We start from the raw sequence: 17,966 nt of genomic DNA on the forward strand, positions 1-17,966 counted from the left end.
TTTTAAAAGGCATCTTTGGTTTGCGTTAAAACAACTTCAACACATGCAATGTTCTAATTGCACCACAAACACAGTAGTCATCCTTACCTTTCACAGAGGCACTGAGTTTTATAAATATGAGCATGATAGTGTAGAATAATCATATCCAAGGACCAGTGGTGTGTTTCAAAAAATTTTGGAACCTCTTCTGTAGGTGTGGCCTGCTTTCCAGGTCCACTGGTGGAACCTCTTCTAACCGGTTCGGTAGATTTCACGAACCGGTTCTACCAAATAGGTGCGAACTGGTAGGAACCCACCTCTGTCTTATATCCTTCGTATAACTAGAGAAATGTTAGGCTCCCTGAAATATGGATAATCACGCACAGTGCATTTACACTTGATTTTTAGCATTAAAATCTGACACTTCTCCACTAAAATCATGGTCTCCCCACCCCCGAAATAAGACAGTGATACTCAGAAAGTTAGTGAAATTGAAGAGTGGATTAGCAAAGGTAGAAAGTCATAGCATGGGAGAAAAAGTACAGGGCGGGGCATAACCTTTTCCTAGGGGGTCACAGCAAGATCGACAGCAGTTTACAACTTCCGCGACACCTCATTTTAAAGCCCATAAAAAACTGAATTGAATGAGCTATTAAATGTTAAATTTGCTTTAAGAATGGCTGGAAAATTGATGATCTTCATGACAAAGCTCCTTGCATGCGTGCAAATGCGACTCAGCAATTGTTAAAGGAAAACAATGTCGAATTTTGGGGCAATGACGTCTGGCCGGGAAATTCGCCAGATCTCAATCCGGCAGAGAACATTGGGGCCATAATTAAGGATGAAGTGGAAGCTCTGATGATTCAGGAGCAAGGTCAAAATCGATATTCGGTTGAAACTTTGAGAATGAATTTGGAAACTGTGTTGAAAAATCTGGAAAATCGAACGGAACTGTTTGAAGATTTGTTGTGTTCTTATCCACCTCGTTTAAATGCTGTTCGAAGGGCTAATGGTGGTCATACTGACTATTAAATCGTGTCAATAAACTCAGTTTTTGATGGGCTTTCGAATGGTGTATGAATTATTTGTGTTGTTATTACAAGTGTTGCTGTGACCCCCTAGGAAAAGGTTATGCCCCGCCCTGTACATAATCCCCTTCTACATCACTGTGGTCCACACCTGACTCCATCCTCCATCTTCTCTTTGAAAAAGGAAAATGTTTTCATGTAATTCCAGAATTAATTGCATCCATAAAATGCACTTCTCAATAGTTTGGTTAAGCAGACCTTATTCAAGAAACTTCAATTTTCTGGGTTTACAGTACACACTGATCCATAAACTGACCCCATTTTACAGGCTACTAATTTAAAACAGGAATGGTTAGTTTAAAGTGATTTAAGGAGTCACTGTAGGTGAGTTGAGCAGCTGCATACATTTGTTTAATAAATAAATAAAATGTTTATTATAAAATAACATGGAGGGTTTTAAGATGAGATTGGACAACCGTTTGTGTGAAATGTAAGGTTTCCTGCTAGAACAGTGGGTTTGGGCTAGAAAGCTTCCAAGATCCCTTCCAACTCGGTTATTCTATTATGTAGTTCAGTGTGTCATACGAACATAGGCCAGAGGTGGTATTAGGCAGGTTCTGACAAGTTCTGAAGAACCGGTAAATACCACCTCTGACTGGCTCTACCCCATCTATTCTCTGCCTCCCGAGTCCAAGCTGATTGGGAGGAAATGGGGATTTTACAATATCCTTCCCCTGGAGTGGGGAGGGAATGGAGATTTTACAGTATCCTTCCCCTGCCATGCCCACCAAGCCACGCCCACAGAACTGGTAGTAAAAAAAATTGAATCCACCACTGACATAGGCCATGTCTTACTTAACCCATTTCAGATCTGAAGGGAAATGTAGAGCATTTTTTTAGATGAATTATGTCAAATAACTTAAAATAACTGCAGAAAATATTTATTTCCTTACTTTAAACATTTTCTGTCCTATAGAAAATACCCGGTTATTAATGTTGTCTTCTACAATTCTTTTATATAGGATCTTCCTGAGCTTGGCAGAGACCCAATTCTTTTTTTTAAAAACCCACAAATCAAAGACTTACCATATTTTTCAGAGTATAAGACGCACCTTTTTCCCTCAAAAAAGGGTGAAAATCTGGGTTCATCTTATACCCTGAATACAGCATTTTTGGCCTCCTGAAACGCTACCCCTTTGCAAAAATGGCCATGCATAGCCTTTAGGAGGCTTCCAGAGTGTTCCTGGGGGCTGGGGAGGGCAGAAATGAGCAAAAAAGCAGGCCATTTTTTGCTCGTTTTTGCCCCCCACCAGTCCCCAGAAGCACTCTATAAGCCTCCTAAAGGCTATGCATGCCCTTTTTTGACAAAAAAACAGGCCCATTTTCACAAAAAACGGGCCATTTTTGGGAGGTCTGCAGAGTGCAAAAACTTTTTTTTTAATTTGCCTCTTCAAAATTTTGGTGCGTCTTATATTCCAGTGCATCTTATACTCCGGTATTTTCAGCATTTGCTGAAATAGCTTTTATGGCAAAGCTATTATTACAGAATGTTGTTCTAATGCCATGGTCAGATGTGTCATTACAATACTTTCTAAATCAGACAGATTAGTTTTCGTTTACTTTTAAATTCCTAAATTCATGAATAGTTTCTAGTATTTTCAGTTCTATGAGCAAGGATGTTGGAGATAGAAAGGAAGAAAGAAAGAAAGAAAGAAAGAAAGAAAGAAAGAAAGAAAGAAAGAAAGAAAGAAAGAAAGAAAGAAAGAAAGAAAGAAAGAAAAGTGACAGGATAATTGATAATATTTCTTACTAATTCTCTGTTCATTTGTTTTTCAATCATGTAATATTTTGATTATTGATATCTGTCAGTCAGTGGTGGGTTGCAATTCATTTTACTACCGGTTTGCCCGATCCGGGCTGAACCAGTAGCAACCCACCTCTGCTGTAAGTGTTTGGTTTTTCAAATCCATAAAAAAAGATAACTTTCTAAGAATTTTATTTTCCTTTTCATTTCTGAATATCACATAAGTACTGAAAATCATGCCAGGTTTGATGGTGCTATTCCACTCATTCTTGGGTCCTGGAGAAAGCTACTGTATGAATAATATGGAAAAGCTAATTGGCATATTTTATTAAGAACTATCCTCTGTCCTAACAGCTTGCCTTCAAACACGATCTCACGTGTTGTGTTTATATTAAATGATGAACTGATGATAACATCAATCAGTAATGCAAAAGATCAGAAGCACTCTGCTCTTCCTGTTTCCTGTCTCCTTTTGTGTTAAGATCTGAACTTCTTTTCTTGCAGATTGAGAGCCAGAATTTACTCTCAGTCAGAAGTCATCCCCAATACAAACTTAGGGGACAAATGTCAAAACAAACCTCATCCTTTCTATTTGGATGACCATTTTGTTTAAAACACACACGCATACACATTGGTAAAACTTTAAACATTGATGCATGGCATGCAGGAGTGACCTTGGAAGAAGAGTGGGTGGGTGACTGTGGGGAAGAGATGCTGCCTAGAGAACAATAAGATTAAGGTGGGGGGAGTTTGCAGCTGCATAACAAGCAGAGAAAGAAACTCAGAAAGGATCCACCCTAACTTATCAGGCTATAAAAAGAGGTGGGAAGATGGAAGATTTCAGTCTTAACAAATTTCTGTTAGTTTAGCCTTGCAATGAAATAGAATTAGCTCAACTAGTCATGTTTCCTGTTTGATCAGCCTGGGAGGCTGACAATTAGCAAATAGCTAATAGCTGAGATAGCTTTAATATTCATTACCCTATATAAAGGAATAAGAGGAATAGAGAGGAGAGAAGGAAATTACTTGAGCAGAATGAGAGGCAGGATTTCCCTATGAAATGTCTTGCTCCTTCAACGGATGTCAAAGAATTTTGCCGCTATGGGAGTAGATTTGTAGAGAGATGCTCCCTGTAAATCCGGGTTGGTTTTTAAAAGGCAGCTAAAATTATTTTTCACTGCCCTTAAATTAATAGCAAGACATGATTTAACAAAAAGTGAAAGAAACACAAGGAGAAAACAAAAAAAAAACTTATGATAAATTATTTTAACAGTAAACAGTTACAATATTGCATATACTTACCTAATGTTGTTATTGGAATACATATGTATTTCTATTATATTTATATAACTGTCATATTTTGAACCCACTGTATTTTATGTAAATGAGTCCCATATTTCAGTATTCTTGTTGATACAACCTCTGTCTCTATAGGCAATCTGCTCAAAGGTAGCAAGTGTAATTTGATCCTCAATACAGGGCGGGGCATAACCTTTTCCTAGGGGGTCACAGCAAGATCGACAGCAGTTTACAACTTCCGCGACACCTCATTTTAAAGCCCATAAAAAACTGAATTGAATGAGCTATTAAATGTTAAATTTGCTTTAAGAATGGCTGGAAAATTCGATTCGGAAATGCAAATGCGACTCAGCAATTGTTAAAGGAAAACAATGTCGAATTTTGGGGCAATGATGTCTGGCCGGGAAATTCGCCAGATCTCAATCCGGCAGAGAACATTGGGGCCATAATTAAGGATTAAGGATGAAGTGGAAGCTCTGATGATTCAGGAGCAAGGTCAAAATCGATATTCGGTTGAAACTTTGAGAATGAATTTGGAAACTGTGTTGAAAAATCTGGAAAATCGAACGGAACTGTTTGAAGATTTGTTGTGTTCTTATCCACCTCATTTGAATGCTGTTCGAAGGGCTAATGGTGGTCATACTGACTATTAAATCGTGTCAATAAACTCAGTTTTTGATGGGCTTTCGAATGGTGTATGAATTATTTGTGTTGTTATTACAAGTGTTGCTGTGACCCCCTAGGAAAAGGTTATGCCCCGCCCTGTACATTGAGTAAATGGGGCCATACACTTTCCAGGGCTGCAATATAAGTCCTTTGGCCATAGTTAACTGTTTAAAATGGGAAAAGGGCACAGGGAATCCATTTATGCTGTATGTTGTCAAATTCTAGTACTAGGTATGTAGTTCAAGCAAATACTATCCTCTGAAAATTAGTTTTTCTTACACAATCATAACTATATAATCTTTTTCCAAAAATTTAGCAAGTATTAGACGTGTTTTAAAGAAGCATTATCCTTATTGCATCTTCAACAAAATGCTGCTTTTGACAGTACTTTTCTATACAAATATATTGGGCTCTATTATAAGCATTAATTTTGTTGGTTGCAAATTGTAACTTGAGTGACACTCTTGTTATAGAAGTTAAGACTTTCCCATGGTCTAGGCAATATAGGAATTTCTAATTGATTTATTAATTACAAATATCTATAAAAATAATATGATTTTTTGTTTTGTTTTAAAGGATCTAATAGCTCAAGTACCTCAGAAGCTGAAAATACTGCTGGGCCAAACAATGTTGTTAACAAATATTGTAGCTGTAAATATTGACATTGGACTACATCTGATAAAATATATCTTGACACAGCATACTGCATACTAAAAATTCATCTTCAGTTGGTCTAAAGTCATTATCCCCACTTACATCACATTTTTCCATAACATCTTTTCCCCCAATTTTTAATGCAGGGTTGATTTTTCAATTTTGAAATATACATATGTAGCACCTTTAGTTGGATGGATATTATTAGAGTTAAATATTCTAAAATTCTAGTATCTCTATCAATCCAGGTGGGTTAAGTAGAAGTACGAATGCCATAATCGTAATTAAAGATATGTTTGCTTTTGAATATACTTGCATTGGGTTGCAAGACTAATAAAGACACATGGATCCTTGGCTAACCTTGTACATTCTATAGGAAATTCTGTATTGCTACGGTTGATCAGCAGTTTTTCAAGGTTGAGCAAGGACTTGAGAAATAAAATGGTCCACAGAGGGAGAAGAAATATATAGTGATCATCTCCATTTTTTAAAAAAAATCAAGTTTTCATTTAATGAAGAAAGTATGAAATTCAGGCTCAAAATAGTTGAGATATTTGCTAACTGTCAGCATAATTCTAGTTCAGAAGCCAGCAAACCCAGTGATGTTCCAGTAAGACTGACCAGAAGCATCGGCACCACTGAATGCTCTTCTTTGGGATATGTCTTTTGTAAGGATTCTTTTCTATTTCCCTTGCAGGTACTTAGCAGACATCTTTCCTTGAGTAGAGAATGCCTCTGTGAATAAGACTTTCTGACTGGTCTAGGTGTTTTTGGCTGCAGAAGGGATGGTCAGATTGACTTTTGGCATGTGCTATTGCTTCATCACCAAGCTAGTCCTGGTGGCTTGGCATATTCTGCTAACAATTGAGAACACCTGTTCCTGGAGGGAAGGGGTCCCCCGCCTTCGCCTCTCATACCAAGGTATGTTTCATGTTACTCTTACTGTGTGCTAAGGATTGTGGTCTAATTAATGCAGATTGCTTCCCCTCTCCTCGGTCTTACCTTTGTATGCTGTTCCTTCTCTTTTTCTGGTATTTGCTAATCCATACCTTCATTTTCTGACCTCTGCTGAAACTGAAGCTTTCGGAAAAGAAAGTCACAGAAAGCGGATTCTCTCTTTTTCCTTACATTCTAATTTCAGTTGGCTAGCTAGCAAACAAACCAAGTGGGCCATTCTAGGTAAGTACAACATAAATGCCCCAATTATCAATGTCATCCAGGTGCTTTCCAAATAATTGGACTGTTGCTAATTCCCACTCTTCCATAGTATTGTTATGTTCCCTGAGAGGAAATCTTAAATTCTTCCTAAAAGAAATACTAGTATAACAGCTACAGGTAATCCTCATTTAGGGATTGCCTCACTTAGTGAACATTTGCAGTTATGATTAAAAAGTAACTTTATGATCATTCCTCAATTCCTCAATTCAAGGCCTTCATAAAGGAAATGAAAGCTAAAGTAAAATATAAGCACAGTTGTAGTTTCACTTAGCAACTGCTTCACAATGACTGAGCTACCAATCCTAATTGTGGTTGTTAATTGAGGACTACCTATACTTACATATGCAGATTGTTTTCTGACATACAGATACACATGCAAGCCAGCTCCTATCTTAAAATAAATCCAAGTTACACAACTTCATTATGGTACAACTGATTGATAAAAGATCAGGCTTGATTTAAAAACAGAGAAATTCAAGAGAATGTTGATTCTTCTGCTAAAGTAAATATCAATCAATTGGATGGAACAATGATACTCCTGAATGGCAGTCCTCTCTATAATTTGGGTCTGTGTAATAACTGATATGGGACTCAGCAAACTATTATTGGAGAGCTGAAAGCAGCTTGAGGATTGAATCATGTTTTGGACTGGAGAGGAAGATGGCAACCTGGAACTCAACATAGACAAACCTGGAACAACAACCTGGAATTCAGCTAGACACCCCAGATATTGTTGCAGGCCATTGACATTTGCAAAACATTTGCTTTGAGATATATTGCTAAGAGTTATTTTGGCAGCCCACAGAAGAAACCAATAGATCTGGATTTCTTTGAAAAGCACGAAGCTGAGGAGCAACTTTCTCCCAGTTCATGGTGCCCTAAGGTCTAGCAGATCATGTTAAAGATGCTTTCTTTTGGTCTTTACTGAAGGAAGTTCCCAGCCTTAGGAGGATCACGGGGGCAGCCCAGACAATGGCAGGAGGTGTGACTCAGAGATATCAAGCCAAGTTCAAGGGTGAAGAGGATGACAGGGTTTACATTATGAAAGCTTCCAGTGACGCCCTCTGTCCTGGAGCAGAAGAGGAAGGGGAGAGAGAAAGAAACAGATGGGCCTGCCAAGAGGAAATGAGACAACCCAAGGCAAGGGCTGCAAAGGAAAGATGTGCTTGAGAGAAGGAGGCCAAGAACAATAGCACACCGGGGCAGTGAAACAAATCCTTCCCAAGTGGCAATCAGGGAGACCACCAAAGCTGTAGCATGCAGATACAGAGATTCTCATCTAGCAGCAGGCTGGCTGAGCAGAGGATGCTCTTTCTTTCTCCTAAACAGCAGAGATGGGCTAGGAATATTTCCCCATTTGGTTTCTTGTTACAAGGTCCAACTTTATGGCCTTGGAAAGGATTTGACACAGTTCAAAAGCTTGCTTCCCGAACTTTGGATCCAAACTGATAAAAATAATAATGAGGAGTGCCTAGCAGTAGCCATCTCCAAGGTATTTGTTCATGAGCCATGATGACAAAGTGGTTAGAATGCAGCATTGCAGGCTAATTCTACCAACTGCCATCAGTTCAATCCTGACTGGCTCAAGGTTGACTCAGCCTTCCATCCTTCCAGGGTTGGTAAAATGAGGACCCAGATTGTTGGAGCAATATGCTGACTCTGTGGACCACTTACAGAGGGTTGAAAAAGCACTATGAAGTGGTATATAATTCTAACTACTATTGCTATCCTCTATGCCCCCCTCCGTAACTGCTTCCTTTAGCAGAGCATCAAATCTGGGCTGCAAAGATTCAGACAAGCCAGTAAATAGGATAGTTTTGTTCCACGACAACAAATGCTGACTCTGGGTTGCCATACAACTTAGGATGATGTATATCAACTGCAGTGCTGGATTCATATGTCTATAATAATAGCTTTTAATGAGTAAGCGCATTCTCAAGTGGTACCCACTTCCACTAACAATTCCATATGGAGCTTGCAACATTACTCTCTAATAGCAATAATAGCAATAGCAGTAGACTTATATACCGCTTCATAGGCCTTTCAGGCCTCTCTAAGCGGTTTACAGAGAGTCAGCATATTGCCCCCAACAATCTGGGTCCTCATTTTACCCACCTCGGAAGGATGGAAGGCTGAGTCAACCCTAATGGCTCATGGCTCCTATTTATTGTTCTTATGCTATCCACTACAGCTCATAAAGATGTTACTTTTAATATCAGCTTTCCTGCAGTTGCCGCTCTGGTGAAACAAGGCCAGTCTTCACCTTTCCGAGCTACTAAAGGGATAAAAACTTCAGGAATCTGTCATACTCAATGCTAGTGTATTTACAGAACTCTCTATTGTTGCTTTCCAACAATGGCATGCAATCAAGCCTCCATCGCTATTTTTAAATATTGTCTTTAGGCCCCTGGTAGGCTCCATGCTCTTTGTAGAAATAAAAATAAACAGATGCAGCTAAGGGCTTTTTTTTTTTTTTTTGAAAAGATGCCAAGTTTGCTCTCCTTTCTGAAAATACGATGGCATGGAATGTCCTGCAGAAACGGGCTAGAGAGTAAGTCAGGTAGCAAAGCATGAATTGGTTTCCTCTTTGACCCCTGAATTGCTACACCCCCTGACCAAGTAGCATGTTTTCAGCGATTGGTATTGAATTCTTGATAGAAAGATTGGGAGCCAGGGGAGAGGAGTGGGAAGGAAAACAGGCCATTCCGAAGTCGTGATTTCAGTGTGTATCTGAAACCTAATTACACTTCTGACTTTATTTAGGCTATAATGTGGCAGCTAATGTCACTAGGCCATTAAGAAATTTCTCTATGGAAAGGAAGAAAAAGCCTCCCCTTTAGTAGGAGGGTGGGATGAAATGTCTTCAAATGTTGAATTCTGCTTTATCAGCTTGGCCAAAATGGAAAAGAATAAAAAAGGCTGAATTGATAATATCTTAAGAGATGAACCTCAAAAAGTTCTAATAAAAAGCACTCCCTTCAAACTTTGTGAAGACAACATTTCATATTAAGGCTGGCAAAGCATACGAAGATGTTGGAGCCCCACTTCAGAGCTGAGGTTTCTATGTCTTCTTCAAAGGTCAACTTGGAAGCCATTTGGTAATTCCAGGAATTACCACAAGAGTTCCTTGGACTTGGGGTGACTGGCTTCTATTTGGAAGGAAGTTCATGTTACTGCCTTCCAGAATATTTATAAGACTGCAGCCTAAATCCAATGAGAATATATCGGAGGTATAAAATTGCAACCAAAAGGTTTGCTTTCCTTTGCATAAGCAGCCTGCTGGCTTAAAAAAAAATCAGAGCAGAGTCATTGATCCATATGTTGATATTTTTACAATTAATCTCTTTGGCCGGTTTTCAAAGATAAAGAAAAGTTAGATAAATGCTTATCCCTTTTGAGGGACTACAAAGATAAAAATCACCATTTCTTTGTCTACACTCTACCTTCTAGACCTGCTGAGATCAAACAGCTCCCGCCTGCTGTTGAACTCAGAGGCTGACCTTGCATTCCAGTCCCTCCTCCTGGATGAGAAGAGGGCTTGGCTGATGGTGGGAGCAAAGGACCGTGTAATTCTTCTGCACCTTGACAGTCCTCACAGGGAGCCTCAGGAGGTAAACAAAAAACAAAAACAAAATAGGAAAGTTTGCTGTTTGGCCATGGCTTGTCTTGTCTTGTCTTGTCTTGTCTTGTCTTGGCTTGTCTTGTCTTGTCTTGTCTTGGCTCGGCTCGGCTCGGCTCGGCTCGGCTTTGCTCCTTAAATACTAAAGGACAGCTAATGTGATCCTTGAGGTTGAATTAGGGGTGGGTTCCTGCCAGCTCTAACCTCTTCTATAGAAGAGGTTCCACAAATCTACAGTGCCATTTAGAACTGTCCAGCTGTCTCCCCACCGCCTGTCTGCACATCATCAAGATGAAGAGCAAGATGAGGAATTCTGGGAGTTGAAGTCCACAAGTCTTAAAGCTGTCAAGTTTGAACACCCCTGGGGTTTTTTTCCTAAAGGGTTAGGGGTGCAAGGGTCTTGTAACCTGACAGCTTTAAGACTTGCGTGCTTCAAATGCCAGAGTTCCTGAGCCAACATTTTGGTTGCTAAGCAAGAGCGTTGTTAAGTGAGTTTCATGACATTTAAGTGAGTTTTTATAAGTTGGCCACACCCACCCAGTCATATGGCTGGCAAGCCACTCCTACCCAGTCGTATGGCCAGCAAGCCACTCCCACAAAGCAGGTCACACCTATAGAAGAGGTTCTAAAAAAATTTGAAACCCACCACTGGGTTGAACGCTGTGAGATGGATAAGGAGAATGAAGTAGAAAAAAGGGCTGTGCTCAATCCCGATAAGACTGAGTGGCTATTGATGCTCCCTCCCAAAGATGATCCAGCTATTCCATCTCTCAGCCTGGGGGGTGAAATTATACGCCCCTCAGACAGGGTTTGCAATTTGGGAGTCCTCCTGGATCCGCAGCTGACTCTAGAACATCATCTGTCGGCTGTGACCAGGGGGGCCTTTGCGACCCTATCTGGACCGGGAGGCCCTTCGGATAGTCACTCACGCCCTCGTCAGCTCAATTCGTTGCCTCCTGCCAATTACCTCCCTACAACCAATTAGATTCCACAGATTAGGCCTCCTCCGAATACCATCTGCTAGCCAATGTCAACTGTCGACCCCTCGGGGGGGGGGCTTCTCTGTGGCTGCTCCGGCTCTCTGAAACGATCTCCCCGTTGAGATCCGGACCCTTACCACCCTTCCAGCCTTCCGCAAAGCAACTAAGACCTGGCTGTTCCAGCAGACCTGGGGCTGTTAAACTATCCAGCCCCCTCCGAGGTTATGACTGTTGTATTTTAAATTTCTGTTTTCTATTTTTATTTTTGTACCTTCCTCCCCTTCTGATTGTTAGCCGCCCTGAGTCTTCCGGGAATAGGGCGGCATACAAGCCAAATCAATCAATCAATCAATCAAAGGTCCTCGCAAACATCTCAGTTCTCAGCCATTTATGAAATGGCGAATACAAGAAGTAGGAATTACCTCAGATTATTCTGCATCATGTTTTTCCCCATTTTAACTTGTGTCCCTAAGAATTATGAAAAAAAGGAAAAGAGAGAACAATTAAGGAGGAAATAGAATTTCCAGTAAAGGTGTTTGGTATTCCAAAGGCAGGGCAGGCAGAACTTAGGTTTTTCTGAGAGGAAGATGCAAGAAAGATTTTTTTTTAAATGACTTTCTGAATTTCTCTAGTCCTCACTGAATGTCCATTCATTCCACAACCATTCAAAGTTACAATAGTGCCGGATGAAGGGATTTAAGAATGACCCGCAAAATTCTAATAGTTGCAATGCCCAACATTTGGGCCTGCCTACATTTATAATTGCCCCTCGCCCCCTGTGCTGACCTTCATTATCCTCTTCACTTGGCTCACCTCTGGCTCAGCATCCTGGCCACTCAGGGGGAAATGTTGCAAAAATGTCCACAGGCTGTTGGGTGAGAACTATGAGTGGGTGGGTGCCATACAGTATGCCTCACGCCACCACTGAAGAAATCCTTCTTTTGTGTACTGGCCAGGTCCTTTCTTTTTTCTTTTTTGCATGCCTGCCAGAACGTCCTTTGTGTACCTGCCAGAGCCTCCTTTTGCATGCTGGCTGGGTCCTCCTTTGGCATGACAACCGGGTCCTTCTTTTGCATGCCAGTCGTAACCTCTTTTTGTTTTTTTGCAAAAGAGGGGCCCGGTCAGCACACAAAAGGCCAGTGCAAAAAAAAAAGGAACCTGGCTAGCGCATGAAAAAAGGCTGACCCAAATGAAGGCCTCAGCTGAACTAGCACGAAAGAAGGCCCAGGCCTGTTGTGACACATGGTGTGGAAGATCTGTGGCAGTGGGCAGGGCTGGACGGTGAGGGCAGGTGGTGCCGGTGGATGGACGGGAAATCAAAAGGGCAGAGAAGGGGGAGATAAGTGGGTTGGGGGAGTTAAAGCAATCCATTGCCTTCTTCCAAGAATGGCTGGGATTCACCCAACCATCATGTGGGATTTCCCCCATGAAAGCAATTGGGAGTGCAAGAACTAAGTGGAGCAGTCACATGACATTTCACTTAACAATACTGTAAAATTGCCAGTCCCAATTAGAGTTATTAGGTGAAGATTAATCCTTTATTTACATGAGAGGAAAAATAAAAACACGGGGAACCTTTTGTTTAAACAAAAATGGAAACCATGTGCCCTACATAAGTTTTGGTTTGACTTTTTTCTTTCCTTATCTCTCCTGTCGCTCCATTATACCTAGTGAATATATGAATAAATACGGTATTGGCTGTTCTCCAAACTAGGTCACAGATAAAGTATTGGGCCAATCTCATCCCACTTCCAGCATAGTCCAAATTAGCTTTAGAGTTAGACTGAAGATTGTGCCAAGCAATCCAAAAAGTTGCCTCATGGTACACGGGAACGAAGTAGCTGTCCTACATTTATGCAGCAACCCCTGGAACCAGGGGTGGGTTTCTCGCCCCGTTCCAACCGGTTTGGTTGGAACGAGGCTGGCGGCATCCTTGCGCATGTGCGCAGCACGTGTGTGCACGCGCGTGCCGCGCGCATGCGTACTAGCATCTGTGCGATGCTCCAGCTGCTCCTGGAGGATCGCGCAGGCGCTGTATGCGTCCTGCGCATGCGTGGAAGCGCAGAATTCGGCAAAACCAGGTAAGGAGCGGGCGCGGGCGCGCGGGGGGGGGCCTTCGCCGTTCCCGGAAGTTACTTACTTCCGGGTTCGGCGACCAACCGGATCGCGGGGACCGCCGCGAACCGGTTGAAACCCACCCCTGCCTGGAACTAACTTTTGAAGCAACTGCGTGAGCTTCTTGAATGCATTAGCTATTCAAAACAAGGAGCTTGGTAGATGCTTTCACACCCTGTAGAGCATCCATTTCTTAAGCATTTGTACTGCCCCACTAGACATGGTTCAAAATGGCATATACAGAGGGAATCCTGAAGAAGAAGAAAATCCTCTTCTAAAGCGCTTTGCACTGGAACAAAATAACTCTGATAGTATTATTTGCATTGGGGGGGTATGTTTATTCATTTGTTTAATAAACATATATTTATTATCTTCCTTTTGTTTTTATTTCCAGGTTTTCTGGCCAGCTCCTAAGGAGCAGGTGAAGCATTGCAAGCTTGCTGGGAAGAATCCTGAGGTAATGAAGGTTTTCAGGCCCATGATTTGAGCTATCAATCGGCAATCTGAAGTCTTTGGTCCTGCAAAGCCCTCTTTTGCAAACTCTGAAGAACTGCAGTACATTCAGCTGCAACAGGCCAATTTTCAGTAGCACATTTCCCCCCCACTCTAATTATTCCTTAGGATTGGTGTGATAGGCATCTGTTCATCCTCCTTTTGCATCAGCCCAACATCATCTGCTTGCCACACAATTTAGACAGTGGCCAAACCAATGGAACTCTATGTTGTGTTATGGCCTTCAGTGTAACATTAGTAAGATCCATCCTGTGCTTTGCAGCCGCACAGTGCAAATGAAGAATGCCAGGCAGTTAACACAAAGGGTTGTCCCCCTGGGCATGGGAGAGTTGATGGATTATCTGGGCAGCATCTGAAGTGCTGAAGTGCGAACAATTCAAACGGACATGCTGTAAACCCAGTGTTTCTCAACCTTGGCAACTTTAAACTGTATGTATGCTGGCTGGGGAATTCTGGAAGTTGAACTCCATGCAGCTTAAAGTTGCCAAAGTTGAGAAACACTACTGTAGGATGATTAGATATATTTAACATTAGGCAATGTTAAGTCTTCCGCTCAAATGGCATTTGCCTTTTTTACCTTTGACTGCACTCTAAATCTACTCTAGGCAATGTCTCCATCTTCTGGAGCAGCTCTGGGAGGTCAGTGGGATGCCTAACTAAAGGTACATCCCATTTGCTGTTCTCTTAGCAAATAATAAACCTAATCAGGTGATATCTGTTAGGTTCGGAACTGACCAGATATATGGGTTTGTTTTTTTCTTCCATGGAAGAGTGCTCAGGCGAAGCAGAGTTTGTCTAAGTGTAACCTACCCATCTTTCTGTGCTTTCCAGACAGAATGTGCCAATTTCATTCGCTTTCTGCAGCGTTTCAACCACACTCATGTGTTTGCCTGTGGAACTGGCTCCTATCAACCTGTGTGTGCCTTCATCCAACTCAAAGCTGGAGCAAAGGTGAGTCTCACTCACCAGGCTGGAACTATAAACAACTAGCTTGAAGCAAAAGCTTTTGGCAATAAATTCTAAATGCCCTACTATTGCTGTACTATCCACCCATCTATTTTCTCTCTTGCTCTCAAACTTGGGAATTGTAGGTTATTGTTTGCAACTGTCATTTTAAACTTTGTGCATTCATGTATGTAAATAAACCAGAGGTAAAATGTTTATCCACCCACCAGGCCCAGTCCTTTCCCTGAAAATTAGATGAGCCCTTACTACAGTGGTGGGTTTCAAAAATTGTTTGAACCTACTCTGTGGGTGTGGCCTCCTTTGTGGGAGTGGCTTGCTGCCCATGTGACCGGATGGGAGTGGCTTGCCGCCCATATGAAGATGCCGACGATACTTGTCAGAACCACCTTAAATTACCTCACACACAGCACTGACATGCATAAGCATATGATGTAAACTTGTTTTTTAAAAGGCATCTTTGGTTTGCGTTAAAACAACTTCAACACACGCAATGTTCTGATTGCACCACAAACGCAGTAGTCATCCTTACCTTTCACAGAGGCACTGAGTTTTATAAATATGAGCATGATAGTGTAGAATAATCATATCCAAGGACCAGTGGTGGGTTTCAAAAATTTTTGGAACCTCTTCTGTAGGTGTGGCCTGCTTTCCGGGTCCACTGGTAGAAACTCTTCTAATCGGTTCAGTAGATTTGATGAACCGGTTCTACCAAATAGGTGCGAACTGGTAGGAACCCACCTCGCCTTACTACCTACTTGTCAATCTTGGCTCAGAGAATGACCTGAGCATCTGCCCATGCCCCCTTTTCAGACCAGTGAAGAAATTCTAACATTTACAGACAAAACTAGTCTTTCTTGGTAATCAGTCTCCTCGGCATTGATTCTGCCCTCTCTCCTCTTCCCTCACTGAATAAAGTAAAGAAATAAATCTTCTTGCCTGGATATGCTCCATAGATGTCCATCCAACCCCATCCTATTTTAAGGGTCACCTTTGTATTTCTTTTTTATTGTTGTAAGTCACCTAGAGGGAGCCCATAGTGGATGGGTGGCAAATAAATTTAACAAATAAATAAATAAAAGGAAAGGAAAAATAATGGATAGCATATGCTCATATTCCCTAATCTGCTTTGCTACATGATAGAGCATAATTAAATCCTATTTTTTTAAAAACAAAACAAAACACAAATCTGGGTAGAATAGGTAAGAATAGGCAAATGCCAGCTGTCACATACATACTAATGGAGTAGGATGAAAAAAATCAGTAAGTCAAAAATACCATATTATAGCCTGGATGATTTATCATTCAAACTCCTAAAACTTAATCCTTTCTATGTTCAAAGAAAAAGGATATTTCACTGGAAGAAAAAGACGGTTACAATTATGGGATAACACCTTCCTGTCTCCTGTTCAGGAAGTCTAAAGGTGCCCCTTTTGGACTACTGAGCCTTTTCTTTTGAGGGTCTCCAATTCCTTAATGCTTCTCTTACTCTTTAAACCAAACTGAAGTGCTTTCTTATTGCAGGAATCAGGAATATTAGCTATGCAGCTGATGACCCACTCCACGGGATCTGGGAGAGGCAAATGTCCGTATAGCCCCCATGAGCATTTTGCAGGACGGCTAATAGGTAAGAGCACCTGTGAACTGAAAGCTACAACAGAAACCTAGACAATGTAGGCATAGGAAGAGCCCACACAGCATCTCTGCATGTGTGTGTGTATACCCATGAAATAGCTTTTCCTAACTTGGTAATGTCTAGATATGTTGGATCGCCTCTCCTAAAACAGCATGGCTATTGACTTTGTTGACTGAGAAATACAGGACATGTGCTCCTATCCACACAAGGATCATGGATCAGATTGGGGCAGTTATTAAAGGTAGCTTTTACAATATATATTCTCCTCCTTTATCAGCTGAGCCAGGGAAATAGGTATGTATTTAGTGTCACAACCTCTGGTATGCCCAAATATGGGAGGAAGCATACTGCTTCCTTTTTCTCTCTATCGGCTCATCACAAGAGACCATCACGACAGAAAGCCATTATTTTTACTGCTGCCTTTGTTACATTTGGGTTGCATTTGTGCTGATAAATAAATAAAGGGAGACTAGTATAGATCTATGATAAAGGAGGAGAACCTTGTGGCTTAGTGGTTAACACAACTGCTTAATATGTAATACAGCACAGGTTCAAATCCCAGAAAGGGTATGGCTAGCTGATGAGAGCTAAATAGCTTGAAATAGATCTATACTAGTCTCCCTTTATTTATTTATCAGCATAAATATAACAAATATATATATTTATATATATATATAAATATAACAAATATATATACACACACACACACACACCCCACAATATATATATATATATATATATATATATATATATATATATATATATATATATATATATATATATATATATATATATATATATATATATATATATATATATATTTCGATTCCCAGTAAGGATGTGGCTAGCTGATGATGAGAGCTAAATAGCTTGAAATAGATCTATATACTAGTCTCCCTTTATTTATTTATCAGCATAAATATAACATATATATATATATATATACACACACACACACACACACACACACACATACATACATACATATACACATACATACATACATACATACATACACACACACACATCCATTCAACAGAGATATCTGTTGTATTTTTCCCATGATACTGTGTCTTATCTCAGGAAGCACTTTATCTGTTGAAAGCCAGGAGAAAGGCACCAGCTGTATGCTAGCTCACTTTACATTCCTCGCTCAAAATGTACACAATAAAATTATGAGAGGCATCCTTTTGTGTGGTGTGTGTGCAAGGCAGATATTCATATGCATATACCAGGGCTGGGTTTCAACCGGTTCGCACCGGTCCCTGCGATCCGGTTGGTCGCCGAACCCGGAAGTAAGTAACTTCCGGGAACGGCGAAGCCCCCCCCCCCCCGCGCCCGCGCGCGCCCGCACACCCACGCCTGCTCCTTACCCGTTTTTTTTTAATTTCGCGCTTTCCACGCATGCGCAGAACGCCTGCGCGATCCTCCAGGAGCAGCTGGAGCATCGCGCAGACGCTAATACGCATGCGCATGCCGCATGCGTGCACAC

At 41.1% G+C, this 17,966-nt stretch overlaps 1 protein-coding gene across 1 annotated transcript in view; it reads left to right on the forward strand.

Annotated features, from left to right (window-relative positions):
- Positions 1-6,137: 6,137 nt before the first annotated feature.
- Positions 6,138-17,966, forward strand: part of LOC106546870 (semaphorin-3D) — a 29,271-nt gene continuing 17,442 nt past the window's right edge. The window contains exons 1-5 of the mRNA XM_087709221.1: positions 6,138-6,351; positions 10,099-10,259; positions 13,757-13,819; positions 14,707-14,826; positions 16,363-16,465. Of these exons, the coding sequence (XP_087565347.1) occupies positions 6,216-6,351; positions 10,099-10,259; positions 13,757-13,819; positions 14,707-14,826; positions 16,363-16,465 (583 nt within the window). The 5' untranslated portion in view covers positions 6,138-6,215. The remainder of the gene's footprint in view (positions 6,352-10,098; positions 10,260-13,756; positions 13,820-14,706; positions 14,827-16,362; positions 16,466-17,966) is intronic.

Source organism: Thamnophis sirtalis, unplaced genomic scaffold (assembly GCF_051295495.1).
Source record: "Thamnophis sirtalis isolate CommonGarterSnake01/CBP01778 unplaced genomic scaffold, rThaSir2_p1.2 scaffold_3, whole genome shotgun sequence".
In the NCBI taxonomy this organism is placed as follows: domain Eukaryota; kingdom Metazoa; phylum Chordata; class Lepidosauria; order Squamata; family Natricidae; genus Thamnophis; species Thamnophis sirtalis.